Below are 18,450 nucleotides of genomic sequence, written 5' to 3'. Positions count from 1 at the left end.
TAATATGAATTGCTTCTATATTTTAAAACCGACTAAGGCAACTCTTCCTTTGTTGTGCAATTATGTTTTTCCCCCCAGATTTCCTTACCAATGTCAATATGGGGACAAAATTTCAGCCATATTTTCATTTTCTAATGGCGTGCATCAGTTTTTACATTTTGTTAAGAAGTCACTAGAAATCACAAGTTTCCTGGCTGCAGGCTGCTTTGAAGTGAGCAGGCTGAAAATGCCTGCTAATTCCAGATGCTTTCACAGAGTCCACCCAACAGAGATGGGGATGGGGTGTAAGATGAGGAATTCTGGTTGCGTTCACGACTTGCTCAGTTCCCGCATCTCTTAGAAAGCAGCAGCAGCAGGGGAGGTTCCTGTCTCATCTGCTATTGATCCCTAGAGAAGCAGGCAGGGAAGCACTTTCAGAGCAGAAGATTCAGCTTCAGGCTGAGAAAGCACTTTTCAGTCCAGATCTCAGACTCGATTTCCATCCGTCAGTAACTGTTTTAGACTTTAGTTTGTGTCTATGTTTTAAGATGGAAGAGAACATTATTTGATCTGACATAGAATAAGAAATGTCTTGAAGAGGATTCACTAGGAGACATTTAACATTCTTCTAAGAATTGAGGTGTCTCTGTGGTTATTTCTTATATTTTAAATTCAATATCCATATATATCCATATACACTTTTACAACAAATGCATAAACCTGACACATTTTTCAAGTGAAGTCTTTTTTCTTTCTATTTTTACTTCCTCCTTCCCTCAACCCTCTCACCCATGTTAACTACCTACCATGTAGCCTTTGTAGGAGATTTTTGTATCTTCAGAATATGTCAGGTAGATTAAAACATCTCTTTCCTACTCAGATTTTTGGGGGAATGTTAAACATCAAACGTTAGCCAGGTTTGAGAGCTCTGTGGCTCTCATTAGTAGCTAGTCTGTGCTAAAACTATACTTAGAGAAGTGTTGTCTGATTTTATGTTAAGAATCAAAGATTTGAATGTTGTTTTTGGCAAGTGAACAGATTCTTTTTTATGCTACCTCAACTTTAAAATGTTCAAATAAATGTCCTATGACTTAAGAAATAAAAAAAATACTTCCAGTGAGCATTTACAGGGAAGGGCACCAGGGAAATTTCTGGAATGGTAGAAATCTTCTATGTCTTGACTGTGTTGATTACCTAGGTGTATAGCATCCATCCAACTGTACTGAATTATATGCTTAAAATGGGTGCATTTTTTATTAAGTTATACTTGACATACATTATTATATTAGTTTCAAGTATGCAATATAGTGATTCGATATTTTTATACATCATGAAATAGTCACCAGTGTAAGTCCAGTTACCATCTGCCACCATACAAAGTTGTCACAATATTATTGACTATATTCTAAAATGGATGCACTTTATAGTAGGTAAACTATACACAAATAATGTTTATAAGACAGAAGCACTTCTGTTTATCTAAACTCTGAGTTTTTAGAATTTGCCACGAAGACCTTGTTGCTTACCACTACAGTCCTCACCCCTGTCCCACCTGTGATGATATGTGGATTTCAGATGATTTATTCTATGGGGCTATTTATGGACTGGGAAGTGATGAAGAGGCAAAAGTGGCTCTGCAGGTGACAGGTGTCACTCAAGGAAATGGCACCAGAGTTGTTTGCAGAAGCTGAGATAGGCTTAGTTCTTTCATGAGCATCTCCCAGGTGGTGATGAAAGATGTAGAAGGAAGCATCTTGACTTGATGTCATGGAGACAGAGTCCAATTCTCTGTGCATATTTCTCTCTCTCTGTTCCCTTTCTCATTACTGTATCAGAGGTCAGGCAGAACGATAGGTACCAGTTAATAAAACAAACATCATTATTTCTGAACCAGGCAACTCTCCAACTGCTTGTTATAGTCTCTCTAAAGGCAATTTGGGGCTAAACTTTATTGTGGCTTAATTCTATTAATTATGGTGTGACTAAATTATTTTTTAAAGAAACGGCTTCATAACGCATCTAACTCTAAATTGCTCTTGGTTAGAAACAGTGAAATTTAGACTGTGAAATGGCCAACGTAGATAATTTCCTTTCCTTATTCCCCAACATTTGGCCTTTTTTTGTAAACGCTTTTTAAAAAGCTCAAGTCTCAATAATAATGTTAATGCTATAAATAAAATTGAAGAAGGATTTTGAAGATACTTATGAGTAAAGACTTCAACTACTTTGAAGAAAGTCAGAGGAATGGATTTATATGTGCAGGTCTAGTATGTATTATTTATTTTAAATTTTCTTCAACAAAATCTTTGGGAATTTCACTGGATAATTCTTTGTTTTCCTAGTATGTTTTAGTAATAAATAAACTCTATGTTTAAGTAATAAAACTATCCAATAATGCAATTTTTCAGTTTATCCAAATTGAGAGAGAACAAGCTATTTACCTGATAACACTGAAAATGTATGATCATGTCACTGACCAAGCGGTGAAGACTGTAGAAAGTCATCCAAACATCCAATTGGAGTTTACTTTCTACCATCTCCCCAGGCAGTATGTCACAGTGGATGGGCTGGGCATGCTGCCACACCTGGTGGAAGGGGTGGGGATGGCGTTGCCTCTCTCTAGGCCTCAGTTCCTGCAGGCGTCCTTCCCCTGCCAGACTGGGTGTGCTGAGTATATCTCAAGATGGAGCCAACCACTTATTAAAGGAAAATGCCTCCATTATCCACTGGGGAGCGTGTCCACTAGTGCCCTGGCTTCAGGGAGGAGGGGAAGAGCTGCTCTGTAGGAAGCCAGTGAGGACATTTGCTCCTGGAGGGAAGAGAATCACTGGGATGTGTGTGCGAGAGTGAGGAGACAGCTTCACTTAAAGAGTGTGGACCATTTAGGGCTTGAGGCGACCCCTCCTTGGACTGCAAATCTTCAGCTGTTTCTAGAAGCATTAAATGCTTAGGAAGAATAGTATATATATTTTTCCTTTTTATTATTTTTTTAACGTCTTTATTGGAATAAGAATAGTATTTGTGTTTGTTTGTTTTTAGAAACCAGTGAACAGGCCGAGTTTTGTGACTGGTTTACACTTGTGGAACAGAGATCTGAGCACAGATGTAGGAGCTGGACACAAGGGAGTATCAGGAAGTAAGCCCTGAGGATTTCACACAACCCAGTTTGAGACAAAAACCAAACCCCTGTCGGGGGTAATGGTTCCAGTCTTAGGATGAAGCAAAACCATGAAAGGCAGAGCAGATGATGAAAACAATATGAGATCCTGGGTGACTTCCTTGAACACTAAGTCAAACATCTTTTGCAAACGTCCCTATTAGACTTTCAAGTTTTATGAAATAATACAATTCCTTTCTGAATAAATCAGTTGGAAGAGGATAGTATATTACTTGCAATAGAAACAACCTAACTGATATAAGTAATATAAAAGAGTATTATTACCCTATATGTAAATCATACTCTTTAGAGTTTAGATGTACAAATAAGTAAATGATATTTTAATTTTAAAAAGCTTTGAACAAGCAAATCAAAGATGTAAAACAGCTCACTGACTTAGCAGTATGTGAAATGGATATTAAATCACTTGATGTGGAATAGTTTTTAATGTTTTAAATATCTTTTATGGAAGGTTAGTTGAACACTAAAAAGCATAAAAAATTTACAACATCCTGGCAATGTGTTTAGGTCTCAACTCCAAGTTTATGTTTATATTTTCATAGTTTTTTTATATACAGATAAAGGATGATAAATCTAGTCTGGGATAAACTTAAATTAACTCTCTCTACAAAAGCAATTTTTTTTTTTTTTTTTGCGGTACGCGGGCCTCTCACTGTTGTGGTCATGGCATGTGGGATCTTCCCGGACCGGGGCACGAACCTGCGTCCCCTGCATCGGCAGGCAGACTCTCAACCACTGCACCACCAGGGAAGCCCTACAAAAGCAAATTTATTTCATATTATTCATAGTTGCTCACAGACCTGTGGTGTTTAAAAGATGTGGAACAATTTCCCCAAAGTGTGAACTTAATCATTTTTTTCCTGTACCCTTTGTAATAATTCAGGTTTTTAAAGCTTCAGGAATGAAAATGTTCCAAGTAACAAAAGAGTTCTTAAGGTGAGAACATAGATCAAATCTTATCATGTCAAGTAGAGCAATTTAATTATAGACCATTTAAACAATGCTTGAAATATTAATATAGATGGCTGAAGGTACAGATTCCAGTCCTCATGAAAAAGGTTCAGAATATCACTTCTTTTCATGTAAACCCATCTTTCTTGTCCCTTTGATATTTTCACCTCCAAACAGGAGGAGCAGTCCTGGGAACATGAACCCAGATCCATTTTCCCTGTAGCAACTTTCTTTAACCTTGAAGACTCTTTCTTCATTGACTGAAGAACCGTGACTTGTCCTATCGGAATCGTGCTCTTGCAGTGCGTCTCTGTTACTGTTCCTAGTCCGGGAGGCTTGCTGTAAGGGACAAAGAAATGGTGCTTTGTGACCACCTAGAGGGGTGGGATAGGGAGGGTGGGAGGGAGGGAGACGCAAGACGGAAGAGATATGGGAGCATATGGATATGTATAACTGATTCACTTTGTTATAAAGCAGAAACTAACACACCATTGTAAAGCAATTATACTCTAATAAAGATGTAAAAAAAAAAAAGAAATGGAGAGGGAGAAGTTGACATATATGCTCATGCAGTTTTCTCTATTACGTATGCACTCTTTGAAAGAACATGGATATGTATTTCTCTGTGTAAATGGGGAAGGGTGGATTCAGCAAGTTGTGAGTCAGCCAGACAATTCTGGAAGGACTGTACCAGACCAGGAAGGTTTATTATGGTCACGACTAACAACCAGGTAGAAAAAGCACTGGCGTTCCTGCCAGGAGATGGATGTGCCTGCCGTCCTCGCGGGGCATCTGACTCTGCCGGCTCTGTTCAGACTCAAGGGAGATAAAGTATCTAGGTGACTCTCCTAACTAGAATGAGCTGCCAATAAGGCATGATAAAGGAAATAATAAACTAAAGTGGGGCATTCTGTGACCAAGACTTGAAGGACATAGGGATAGAAAGAGGAGGCTTCGGGGGGAGTTGGAGGTGTTGAAGGGGAGGAGAGAGGGAGACAGGAGCAAGCATCTGCACTGGGTCATTATCTTGGCCTGGCTGCAGCTGGTTGCTAGCTCCCCAAAGGCGAGGGCGTTCAAGTGAGAATCTCATGAAAGGCGGTTCTGCAACCCTGACCCCGTGCTCCTAGTAGGAAAGACTGCTGTCCAGGTGGTTTCTTTGAGAACGCAGTGACCAATGTCAGTCTGCCCAGAACTTTCCTGCCTTTTGCACTGAAAGTCCCACACTGGTTGGTCGCCCTGGGGTCCTGGGAAATTCGATGCAGGCTGGTGGGTAGGACCTTGCAGGCAGTGGTGCTCTCTTGGACAGTGTTACTATCCAGGGCAGATCAAAGGAGGAGCAATGGAAGCAAATCTGAAAAGCATGGTTCACATAGGAAATTTACTTTTCTCTCATTTTAATTTGGGTTCTAGGATCCCTTGATTCAGAGAAAGAAGCACAAACCTGTTACTACTGAGGGTCTAGATAACGCTCAGGTATCAGGAGGCCAACAAACCTGGTTCAGGGGACAGAAATGAAGAGATTAGAAATATGAGGTACAGGGGCTGGCAGTAGAGGCGTGGCTATGGAGTACGTTTCTTTTACCTTCCACCTCTACCATGGCAAGAAACTGGCTGTTCATTTAACTTTACTGTAGTTCCTATTGGAAGAAGCTCTCACTATTTGAAAATAACCATGGGAGAGGCAACTAAATTACATAGAAAAAAAATTCCACTGATTTCAATTCAAAATATGTGTACACATAGCAAAAACCCCTGGAGGAAATGTATAAGGAGGTTAAAATAGTGCCATGGAACGTGTTAGCTACCTGTCCTTTTGCAGGAATTAGAAAATAAAACAATTATATTATGTTCTATTGAAAAGGCTTTCCAACATGTGGGCTGAGTACCTGTTGATGTTAATCCATGAAGGACACAGAGCTGAAGAGGTAAAAGAATCTGGAGAGTTGTCAGTAAGAAGCTGTGCAGGTCCGTGGTGACCTAAATGGGAAGGAAATCCAAAAAAGAGGGGATATATGTATACGTATAGCTGATTCACTTTGCTGTATAGCAGAAACTAACACAACACTGTAAAGCAACTATACTCCAATAAAAATTAATAATAAAAAAAGTAGCTGTGCAGGTAACAATGGGGCAGGACATAGAGAAAGAGATGATTTACCTTTGAAGCTACCTCAGTGGCTTCAAATTCTTCACTGAGACATTTCATCATTTTTCCTTGAAAGGAGAGTTCACGGTCAAGTAAGTTTGGGAAACTGTTTCCCTTTGCTCCCTCTTCAGCAGGTACTTTAGCAGGTCGGACTGCTTAACTTTGTTTAGGTATAGAACCAGGTAATCTTATCTTATTTTATTTTAAATTGAGAAACAATTATTATCATCCTAGGGAAATAGTGAACCACAGAACATTCTTCAGAAAAACTGCTTCAGAGAATTTGTTCCTGAGAATACTCCCAGTGACATTCTTTTCAAGGTCAATGGCATCTTCAGTTGGAATATGTGGCCTTTCCGAAAAGAAGCATTGTCTTAATTAATTGGAGCTCAGCATGACTGTATCTTTGTGAATCTTCTCTTTGAAACGACATCTAAGATCCAAAATGTAAAACGAGACCAGTCTTTTAGAAATGCTGTAAACAAGAAAAGAGTTAAAAAGGCAAATATGAAAATTAAAGTGGCCATTTGAAGATCAGAATGATATTTCAATTAAAATCATTCAAAACAGGTGTTGAGATTCTTGCTAAAATTTGGATGGAATTAAATGTAAAAATTAATGAGTAAGGGCCCATTGGGAAAAGATTGCTGTTTACTTGAGAAAATGGCTGAACTAGAAAAAATACACATAGTTCCTACCCAAACACTACCCTTTCAACTGCAAACCTGTTGAATGTGCAAAACATAGGAAAATTACTTTATAAATATTTTATAACTAGAGGACATTTTAGCTGAGCAGCCTAAACATAGGCTTTTAGGTTAGAAGCAATATACTTTCGTTTTAATATGATATAAAATAGGTCATCCACCTTTATCGGAGAACATTGTTTTGCACTGAGTCAAAAAAAACGGAGGCTTTATTCAGATGTGAGGAAACAACAGGCATTCATTAAGAATATTTAGAAAAAGGGTGTGGGGGGAGGGATAAATTAGGAGTATGGAATTAACAGATACACACGATTATATATAAAATAGATAAGCAACAAGGATTTACTGTGGAGCACAGGGAACTATATTCAGTATCTTGTAATAACCTGTAATGGAAAATAATCTGAAAAAAATATAACTGAATCACTTTGCTGTATACCTGAAACTAAAACAATATTGTAAATCAACTATACTTCAATTTTAAAAAAAGGGGGCTTCCCTGGTGGAGCAGCGGTTGAGAGTCCGCCTGCCGGTGCGGGGGACGCGGGTTCGTGCCCCGGTCCGGGAGTATGCCTCGTGCCGCGGAGCGGCTGGGCCCGTGAGCCATGGCCGCTGGGCCTGCGCATCCGGAGCCTGTGCTCTGCAGCGGGAGAGGCCACAGCAGTGAGAGGCCCATGTACCACCAAAAAAAAAAAAGAAAAGAAAAGAAAAGAAAAAGGGTGTATTATCTTTCAAGAAGTCTCTGAAGATTTGTCTTGATTGAATTGTCCTTTCCAAAATAAATGAAGCACTAAAGAGCTTTGTTATCACTTGACTGAAGTCTTCTAGAAAAGTAGTTTCTATGAGTTATGTGACACAGGGAGGTGAGTAGATGTCTTGGCCTTGGATGAAGCTATGTACTCTTTCTGGAGTTGCCACATCCATACACAGGACCATGCCCAGGAAGATTTGCGAGCAGTCAGTTTTCCTTGGGGAGTTCCACATGCCCAAGAATATTCCTCCTCCCCATCTCAGTATCTCCATAAGCATCCAGTGTTTCAGGTCTCCAGCTGCCAAGAGTCCCTTCTTTGGTACTCCACGCTGGCCCGCTTACGCAATGCATCTTTCCTGCATTTTATTGAAACTTCAAATCTTTTCCTCCTTCCTATTTACAAGAGCAAAACACTGGAAACAACTTATATGTGAAACAGTAAAAAAAATTAAGAAATGGATTCTGATGAAATACAAATCAATCACTAAAATGATGGTTTTGTTCACCAGAGAAATGTTAAGTGAAAAAAAACCAAGATATAAATTCTATGTATTATATAATCCATATATATAAATTTAAAAAAAAAAAAAAAAAAAAAAAAAAAAAAAAAAAAGAGGCTCGGTCCCGGCATCGCGGCGAGGCGGAGTCCAGAGGGCGGAGTCCAGAGGGAGGAGTAGGCGTGCGAGCCCCGCCCCTGGTGCCTCGCGGTTGACCGTGGTGGCGTCTTTACCATGCGCACCGTAGGTGGTGGTATCTTTCAAGCCCTCAGAGGTTTTCGCAGTTCTCGGGCAGGAGGAAACCACAAACTAGAAGGGAGTTTGACAGATCTTAAAGCCAGGGCTCCGCAGTTGGGAGGTAGCTTTGCAGTCTGGGGAGTTCAGTTTTCCATGACTGACCGCAGTGTGGTTCAAGTCAGAGGGAAAGAAGATCCCTGGAATTCCATCACAAGTGGTGCCTGAAAAGGAGCCATTCTGGCATCAAGAAACGGACCAGTGGTTATGGTTGGGTCAGCCGTGATGGCTGGCGTTTTCCGAGCTCTAATTGAAGGAGCTGGTATCTTGTTGGCAGGACTTGCCTTCGCACAATTCCCCAACAGTCCTCCGTTTGCTGAAGACTTCTCCCAGTTGCCTTCAACCCAGTTACCATACTCACCTTTCAGAGACTATGGACAAAATCAATAGGACTTCTTTCCCAGGATTTCTTTAATGCAGTGAGCTGTAGTTCAAGGAAGGATTTCAGAAAATCAAGTTACAGTCTGTTTTTAAAGCCATAGGTGGGACAACTATGGGCAAATAGGCTATGAAGAGACATTTGGTACCTTTTTCTATTTAAAGGAAGATGGTGGGAGGGGGGTTCTTAAAAGATAATACATTTATTTATTCATACTTGGCTTGCATTTGTGATCCAAATAGATGTCTAAAATCTTTAAAAGGAAATACAGTAAGTCCTTAGAAGATGAAGGACCAAACGCCGAACGGCAATGAAGCACAACCATCATTTCCTTGGGGACTTCTCCGCCTGGTTTTGTTGTTAGTCAAACAATAAAAAACACCTGGAGATTGCTCTTTATTTAAAAAGAAAAGAGAAGAGGCTTGGATGAGACAGATGACCCTTGAGGCACCTCTCTGGTGAGTCTGTGGCTCTGACTCCCCCAAGTAAGGTATGGTCACTTTAAGGGGCTTGTGCATCCATCCCAAGAAGTACATTTAAATGATACACATTTTTTGTGACATAACTGGCAGTCCTGTATGAGAATATTTGTGGGTTTGTGGGCTTTTCCAGGCCTGACTTTTGTCTCTAGGACAATGGTTCTTAAACTTGAGCCGGCATCAGAATCACCTGGAACGGTGTTAGAATAGAGACAGCTGGGCCCCAGCCCAGGATTCCTCATTCAGCGGGTCAGGGTGGGGCTGGAGAAATTAACGTTTGGAACACGTTCCAGGTGATGCTGGTGACCTGGGAGAACCCACCTGAAGAAAATAACGTGGTTGGGGGAAGGCATTTCTCATGTCTGTAAGTATCTTGGATTTCTGTTTTTTCCCCTTTCCAAAATTCTTAGAGAAGTGTTCTGAAGGTTATGCAAGGATATCTTCAAGACAATTTTATTTTAAAACTTCCTATAAAAACAATGAAAACATTATTCCTCTGGATGCTCTAAGTAGGAGCAAATGAAGAGATTAATGAGAGGCTTGGGTCTGAGGGTGGTCTGAGGAAGAGAGAGTGTGTTGTTAGGTTGACTAGAGTCTCCTGCACCTAGTAGGCACACAGTTTCTTTGATGAATTCGACAAGAAAGTGAGATGGTTTTCTCTGTGGAGCATGTTTAACCTAAATACCAAGATGGGCTCAGGATGTCACAGTTACTTGATTGGTACCTGGATAAGCCCTCATAGACATTTCCCCTGTCTTGTTACTCAACTTACAGAATCAATAGCATCTATGGGCATGAACATCAGAGTCGGCAAACTCAGGCAAGGACGCTGACAAGGCAGCCTCCTCTGCCTGTGGAACTAGTTCCCATTCCAGGAATAAATCATGTATTGTCACTTCCCATATCTTTTGCCCACACACCACCCCGTCTACCTATAGTGCCTCAGACTAAGCTACTTGTTTGCTGTTGTTGTTGTCCTACTAGCTCTCTGTGAGTGACTTGACCATGGAACTTGTCACATCTTACTGTCATTGTTCAATGATGTGGTGCTTCTTCCGTGGAACTGGAAGTATCTTGAGTACGCAGCTGGTCTTGGATTCATCTCCGTATCTCCAGAACTTAGTAGAGCATTGGACAAATGTTTTCTGTTGAAAATAGGGCCATGAATATTCACAGGCAAAATTTTATCTTTAATATGAGTAAAATGATCAATAAAACAAGACCATAACTCAAAAGTAGGCAAACGGAGTGTGAAAGATCAAATCTCTTTGTACTTTCTCCATGTTCAAACTAACAAACCAACAAACTTCCCCTAGTTTCCAAACACTCTCGGCTCTCAGCCTCTCCTGGTCTCTGTCTGCTCCAGGATCTGCCAGGGCTCTTCTGGAAATTTCAGAAATCCACCTTGGATTTCTCGTCTGACTTCTCCCCTGCACTCTCTGAAGGAGATTACTGCTTGTTTTTTCTCCTTAAAGACAAATCAGACTCCCTGATATTTCCACAAATAAATAAAATGGAGGCTAAAGTACTTCGTGCTTAGAAAGAAGCTTGGAGGTATTTGATGCTACATTAGATTTTATTCTTGCTTTTAAAAGAAAGAATTTGATATTTCTCTCTATTTTTCTATCTAGCTATTCAGTATTTAAACCAGCTATATTTATACTTGTTTGTATGTATAGAAAAGTGTTTGAAATGATGTTTACCTGCTGGTAATTATGGATAATTTATATAGTGGGATTCAAGTGGCTTTTAAAACACTGTTCTTTATCCTGGTCAGTACTGATTCTTAAAAAAAAATAAGCATTCATGATTTTTACAATTGCTATTCCAAAATAATTGCCTCTATAAATATTTAGACGATCCCATGCCTCATATAATGTCAAACCACGGATTCATCTGTTCTGTTTCTTAAAAGACACAAATGTCAAGATGCATAGACTCAAGTTACCAAAGCCCAGAGCAGAAAGGTGAGTTGTTTTTGTGTATAAATAATTCTGCAGAACTGACCTTTTGTGACTTTTCAACCTGCAGTACATGGAGCATTCTTTGGGGGAAGGAATCTGACACTATTCCAGGTAGATCAAGGAGGGAGTTATTTCAGGCAGCCAAGGTGGTTCTGTCTTTAGAGTGAGTCAAGGCAATGCTGTTTGGCAAGTTTACCCCAAAAAGCCATGTAACCTCAGAGATGAGAAATAGAGCACAAGGTGATCATGACCTGACTGTTCTCCTGGTGAGACATGATGAAGCGTTGTTCTAAATGTGCTTCGTAAAGAATCTTCTAATTTTTTGTCTGGATGACTTTATGGGGTTTTGGTGTTGCTACAGGCTAGCTATATGTCCTTGCTGGGACAGGAAATTAAAACGGAATTTTTGGCTGAATTCTCTGGTGATAGATTGCAGATAACAAAGTGAGCTGTGAGACAGAGCATCCTATAGGAATTTCCAAGTTAATATCCCAAAATCAGTTACATGATTCTAACACATCTCATCCACCTCAAGGATAAAAAAGGGTCCAGTTGTTGGGGATCAAGGAGAATTTGTGAGAAGGATTTCCTTGGAGATCAAAGCTTCAAGGGGACAAGGTTTATACGTGTGTGTGAGGGCACTTCTCTTGCAGAAAGCGGGGAGTTCCCTGGTGGCCTAGTGGTGAGGATTCTGGGCTTTCATTGTCATGGCCCAGGTTCAATCCCTGGTCAGGGAACTGAGATCCCACAAGCTGTGTGGCACAGCCAAAACAAACAAACAGACAAACAAATAAAGAGAAAGGGGCTTCAGGGCTTCCACAGGATCACGTGGAGAACTTGATATGTGACACAGTCCAACCACTACCTAGGAAATGTTCAGTGTGAGAGATGGGCTGACTGCTGGCTGTGGTCTGATTGAGCCTATGGGGTGGGATAAAAGCACTGGTCAGGATGGGAGGGAATAAAGACGGCCTGGAGGCAGAGCTCTGTGGGCTCCCATTGGGTTAGTGGCAGAACATCCTCCCTCAGGAAGTGGAATCCCACAAGGACAATAGCCACTCCAGTACTAGGATCCAATGCAAGCAATGTCCTGCTCCAAACCAGGGATGACAGGCCAAAGGCAGGATATGACAGCAGGTCGATCAAGTCATGAGTTTTTAAGGTATGTTAAGGTATAGTTAGCATAAGTCAGAATTATGGCCCCAGTTACTTCAAGTGTCCATGTGTGACCTCTTACATAATGACTGAAACATGAATTGGTCCCACTCCTGCTGAAGAAAGCACTGCCCTCAAGTGGAAATTAAAACAACCTCAACAGTGAACCAAGCAACCAAAAAACAAAAACTGCTTGCTGGCAGTTCACATAGTCATTTTGAATTGAATTTTCTATAAATTACAACAAAGAGAATAGGTACGTGTATGTGTATAACTGAATCACCTTTCTGTACACCCGAAACTGACACAACATTGTTAATCAACTATACCCCAATATAAGATAAAAATTAAAATATAAAATTTTTCTTATAAAAAAATTACAACAAAGAGAATTCTGAATAATAGACAAGTGGTGAGGCCCATATGAGTCAAGGAAATCCTCTGGGTCTCAATCAAATGTTGAACAATTAGAAGTAGGGGGAAGGCAGATGATTAGCCTGACCTGGGACACCCGCATGTCATAGTTCAGCCTTGTGCCTGGGACTCTTGACTCATATGGTTTGGTCCTAAGGTCACCGTTCCACTCTGTGGAGTCATCCCTCATCCCTAAAACCTATCCCACATCCTGCTTGCCTCACAGAGAAAACACAAGATTAGGGCATTTTAAGTACAGACTTGTAAGATTGGAAAATTATAAGCCCTATTTTATTTAAATCAATGTTGGTTAGAAGGTATAACTGAATTTGATGGATTTCCACTTCCCACTAGAAATTGTTTATAAAGAACCAGGAAAGAATGAGAGTCTGTTGACACATCAGGTTTGAAAAGACAAGACTCAAATCAGCCTTTACATCTTGAATAAAGTGAAAGTGACAAATATTTTCAGAACAGTTACTATAAAATTTAAGTTAAATATAAACTTATTCTATATCTTGTCATCATAAAAATGAATATTTCTGTCTGTTTATTATGAAGGACCTTCAGTTTTCCTAGTATATTGAGATACTGACTTGAGTAGTTTCAAGGATTGTTATAAGTTCCAGAATAGACTATGATATACACAGAAATCCAATTTATTAGAACGTTTGTTGCAGAAAACTGTGTTCTTTTCTAAAGTTGAAGCTGTTTTTCTTGGGAGGTTCATTTACCTTGGGAGGTTAAGTGTTAGATAACGGACGGTATCGTTGATCTAGTACAAATTAACTCAATTAGAAAAAAAGAACTGTAGATTGTCTTAAAATTAGCAACATAATTAAAGGCATACTTCTTCCTTGAGATATTTGTTTACAACTAAAATAGTCTAACACATTTACCTTGAAACACTATGAGAATCTCAATTTCCTTTACCCCTATTGATTCAACCAAGTCTACCCCAAGTGTAGGGGCAGAAACAGATCTGACCCTGAGACCCAGAGGATTTCCTTAACTCATATGGGCCTCACCACTTGTCTATTACTCAGGATTCTCTATGTTGTAATTTTTTTTTGATAAGAATTTTTTTTTATATTTTAATTTTTATTTTATATTGGGGTATAGTTGCTTAACAATGTTATATTAGTTTCAAGTGTACAGAAAAGTGATTCAGTTATGCATATACATGTATCTATTCTTTTTGTTGTAGCTTATAGAAAATTCAACTCAAAATGACTCAAGCAAAATAATTATTCGCTCCCACAACTGTAAATTCTAGGTAATATGTGAGGCAAGATCCAGCAGTCACAGGATGCCATTAGGATTGGCTCGCTCAATCCTGGTTCTGCTTCCTCTATGTTGGCAGCTTCTCCCCTCATATGGTCAGATGACTTCCAGCACGTCTGGGTTTTCATTTGATCAGTTTAGCAATCGCAGTGGAAACAGAGCTTATCTGAAGAATATTGGTTCTGATTGGCCCAGTTTGGTCCACCCCAAACCAATCACTATTTTAGAGGGATGCAGGCTCCAACTGGCAAGGCCTGGGGTACGTCCACCCTCCCTGCCAACAAGAGGGGAGTCAGATAGACCTAGAGTGTGTGCGTGCAAGGTTGGGGGCAGCGGGGATGTTTCAAGTAAGGAAAAAAATCTCCCTCATCTATGTCCAGCCCTCTTTCATTCTTTTCCTCCCGGGTGGACTTTTTCAGGGTGCCCACTTCACACTCTATGCCTGGCCCTCTACGTTCTCCGTCTCTTCCTCATGCCTAAGCCCGCTAGCCTCATAATCATAGCCCCACTTTAGAAGCTACACAGGGCACTTTAACTTTGAAAATTACTGGTGTCCAGGCCCCATCCCTTGAGATTCTAGTTCAGTTGGTCTAAGGTAGAGTCCTTTCGGTTGTGTTTTGTAAAAGCTTTGTAGGTGATTTCAGTGTGCAGGCAGGGTTGAGAACTGCTGTTGCCAGTTAAACTTGATGCTGGGAAGCACCTGCCCATCCTCCATACAGAGCAAGATGAAGTTTGAGTCCTTATCCTCCCTGGGTATTGCATTTAGCCATATCCAGCCCTGCCGCTAAAAGAATGAAGCAATAATGATGACATGTCAGTCAGTTACTAAGACAGAGAAAGCAGTTGGAGAAGCATCAGGGCCTTTTCATTACTCCTGCAATAATACGAAACGGATCCCTCAGTTTGCCCTCGCATATGGTTTACCCAGTTTATAATTAATCTGACTGAGATGAGCTACCAAAGGGATGTTGTTTATTGATTTTTAGAATAAGATATGCTTTAAAGTGCAGGGGTGTGTGTGTATGTTTCCTTCATCAAAAAAAAAAAAAGATTCTCTTAAAGAGAGAAATTTTCTGTCTGTACCATTGGGTTTTTCTACAGATCCTTTTTGCATTTTCTCTGCCACAGGATTGAATTGTCATTGCTTGGCTCTCAAGAAACAAGTTGTATATTTTCTGCTGCATGAATCATTATAAACAACAGCTTTGGGAAGGCATTCTAGGGCCAGTAATTATACTGATGAAACAGAAAGACTGTATTCCAAGTGAGGTTAATTTTAGCAGAAGTCAGATAAAAATGTTGTTGACTAACAGCAAATATGCTGGCAATAGAGCCCAAATCACTGGTGCCAGTGACTTGTTGTTTGGGCTGAAAAGTACCCAGGGTTACCACAGAAAGCCATATTGCACCTCTGGGCAGGCTTCAGTTGCTTAAAAGTTTGAAGTAGACATATTGAGCTGATTACATAATAACTCTGAGAAATCACAAGTAAAAAGTAATCCTAAATTAGAAATGTGACTGAGAATATAGAATGCTAACAATTTAAAGTCTCTGTGTGTGTGTTGTGTGTGTGTGTGCGTGCACACGTGTGTGCGAGAGTGAGTGTCGGGGTGGAGAGAGGCTCGTAACCTATGTAGTTGATAACTGACACAAACATGTTTATTTCTCCACAGAGTAAGCTCTTCGGTGAAGGAAATTTCCAAATGGAGAAAAAAATATATTGCATCTTATTATGAAAGCAGTTTAGATGTCTTTAAAAAAATCCATGTTTAAATTTTGTTCAGAATTCTGTTTTCTACAAAGAATACAATTCTTTTAGGAAATCAGCTAGGCTCCTTGTAGCCAGCATCTCAACTCAGTTTGCAGAAATGAGTGTTACCAGATGATTCAACAAATGAGTCCTTCTAGAAAAAAAATTAAGGCAGAAAACACAAAGGTAATTGGTAAAGAAGTCTGCAACTAAAGAGAACTTTGGCATAAGGAGGAAAAATGCAGTTATATTCTCATTGGAAACATACCACATGTAGCTTTTCTCTTCGTTTTTTCTCACGTGGAGAAAAGAAGCAGAAACTCTGACCACAAAAATCTTGAGTACAAAAGAATGTTTTCCCTACGGTTAGTTTGAATCAGTTAGGCCAGGGTAGTATACTGACTTGGCATCTGGTCTAGAGATTAGAGATCAGTCGACAGAAAAACAATTTATTAGTAAGAAAAAAATTTCAAATTAATCAAAAAAAGAAGGAATGAACCATGGTACTGAGCTATTTGTGGGTGGAAACACTATTTCAGAATCTACTGGATAAGGAACCTTTAAGGATATCACTAGGGGTCTGGCCCTCCCCATCCTCTCCCACACACTCATTCATTCCTTGCTTCTGATTTTTCCAGACTGACTTAAATCTGCTTCAGTCTCTTTGCATGTGTCAGGCAAAATGGCCATGTGTTAGATAAACAAAACTGGTAGAAAGAGATTAAATTTCTCCACATCCACATATCAACCTTAGACAATTCTTTACTTGTCTCTTATTGGGCTATAAGCTCATTCTTGAAAAAGCTTTGTGGCCAGGGCTATTGATACTTGGACTGGCCCAGTGTAGTAGGCTGAACCACTGGGCTCTGTGAATATGTTGCCATAAAACGCAAAAGCGACTATGCAGATGTGATTAAGCTAAGGATTTTGAGATAGCGAGAGTATCCCGGGTTATTTTGATAGGCCCAATGTAGTCACAAGATTCCTTATAAGGAGGAAGGCAGAAGGATCAGAGTCAGAGAGAAGGCGATGTAACAATGGAAATCAAGGTCAGAGAGAAGGGAGAGTCTGGAAGAGACTAGGCTTCTGGCTTTGAAGATGGAGGATGTGGTCATGGGCCGGTGAGTTCAAGGCAGACTCTAGAAGCTAGAACAAGCAAGGAAATGAATTCTCCCTGCAACCTCCAGAAGGGTCGCAGTCTTGTGACACCTTGATTTGAATATTTCTGACCTCCAGCACTGTATGAGAATAATTTGTGTTGTTTGGGCCACTAAACTTGTGGTAATTTGTTGCAGCAGCAATGGGAAACTCATGCACCCAGTCTGTGCCCAAACTACTAGGGGAACCAGGGCACAGTGATTGGTAGCCCAACTAGGAACCCATGAAGGATGGGGGAGAGGTGATTTTTCCAGAGGGACACTGGAAAACAAAAACAACATATGTATCATATTAATCAAGAAAATTTGATGCTGAGCAATCCGAAAGTTGGGGAGAAAACTTTAGAAGTGCAATTGGAAGAAAGGAACCAGGACCCTTACAAATGAAATTAATGGAATCCATTTGTAAAGCCCCTTCAGAGCTTGTTTTCTCTGGACTTTGCCCATCTTTTGCTCGTGTCTTCCCCTGGGAGGGAGGATCTTTTGGAATGGTTTGCATTATTTTGGTGGACATATTAGGATGAATCAGTGATACTTATCCTTGCAAGGAAGAATCAGTCACACTTGTCCTTGTAAGGCATATCTCTATGAACTAATATATTTAAATTAATAGCTGTTCCTAAAGTGTTCATTTCTTATGTTTGGCTATATGGCTTGGAGAAATGAATCATGATAGGCAGATATGTTTATTCAATGTAGTTTGAAGATGCTAGCTGGCTTAAAGCTAGGGCTCAAGATGAAGAATTAATTTATATTTTGAATAAAGCCAAAAAAAGGAGTATCTCTCCCACTTATCTATGTTCCCTACCATCATTTTTTAAAAATTCAGTTTCTTCTAACTACAGTTATTTGTGAAAGCTATCAATGATTTTTGCCACATTTAAACACTACCTTTTCTCTTGTTAATGCTTATTTATTTATTTTTATTCAGGTATAGTTGATTTTCAACATTAGTTTCAGGTGTACAACATAGTGATTCAAAATTTTCATAGATTATACTCCATTTAAAGTTATTATAAAATATTGGCTATATTCCCTGTGCTGTACATTATATCCTTGTAGCTTATTTATTTTATCCATAGTAGTTTCTTCCTTTTAATCCCATACCCCTGTCTTGCCCCTCCCCACTGGTAACCACTAGTTTATTCTCTATATCTGTGAGCCTGTTGCTGTTTTCCTATATTCATTTGTTTTATTTTTCAGATTCTGCATATTAGTGATTAACATACAATATTTGTCTTCCTCTGACTTATTTCACTATGATTAATACCCTCCAGGTCAATCCATGTTGTTGCAAACAGCAAAATTTCTTTCTTTTTTATGGCTGACTAGTATTCCACTGAATATATATATATATATATATAT

The 18,450-nt window shown here is 39.7% G+C and overlaps 1 protein-coding gene and 1 pseudogene across 1 annotated transcript in view; one reads left to right on the top strand and one right to left on the bottom strand.

The window, feature by feature from the left end:
* FAM81B (family with sequence similarity 81 member B) overlaps nucleotides 1-5,706 on the bottom strand; it is a 58,463-nt gene extending 52,757 nt beyond the window's left edge. Inside the window, exon 1 of the mRNA XM_024746944.1 lies at nucleotides 5,691-5,706. Within this exon, the coding sequence (XP_024602712.1) occupies nucleotides 5,691-5,706 (16 nt within the window). The remainder of the gene's footprint in view (nucleotides 1-5,690) is intronic.
* Nucleotides 5,707-5,979: 273 nt separating this feature from the next.
* On the top strand, nucleotides 5,980-8,893 carry LOC112400946 (mitochondrial import inner membrane translocase subunit Tim17-A pseudogene; annotated as a pseudogene).
* The last annotated feature ends 9,557 nt before the right edge of the window (nucleotides 8,894-18,450 follow it).

This window comes from Neophocaena asiaeorientalis, unplaced genomic scaffold (assembly GCF_003031525.2).
Source record: "Neophocaena asiaeorientalis asiaeorientalis breed wild unplaced genomic scaffold, Neophocaena_asiaeorientalis_V1.1 scaffold550, whole genome shotgun sequence".
Taxonomy (NCBI): domain Eukaryota; kingdom Metazoa; phylum Chordata; class Mammalia; order Artiodactyla; family Phocoenidae; genus Neophocaena; species Neophocaena asiaeorientalis.
This window is presented reverse-complemented; position numbering and strand designations above follow the sequence as displayed.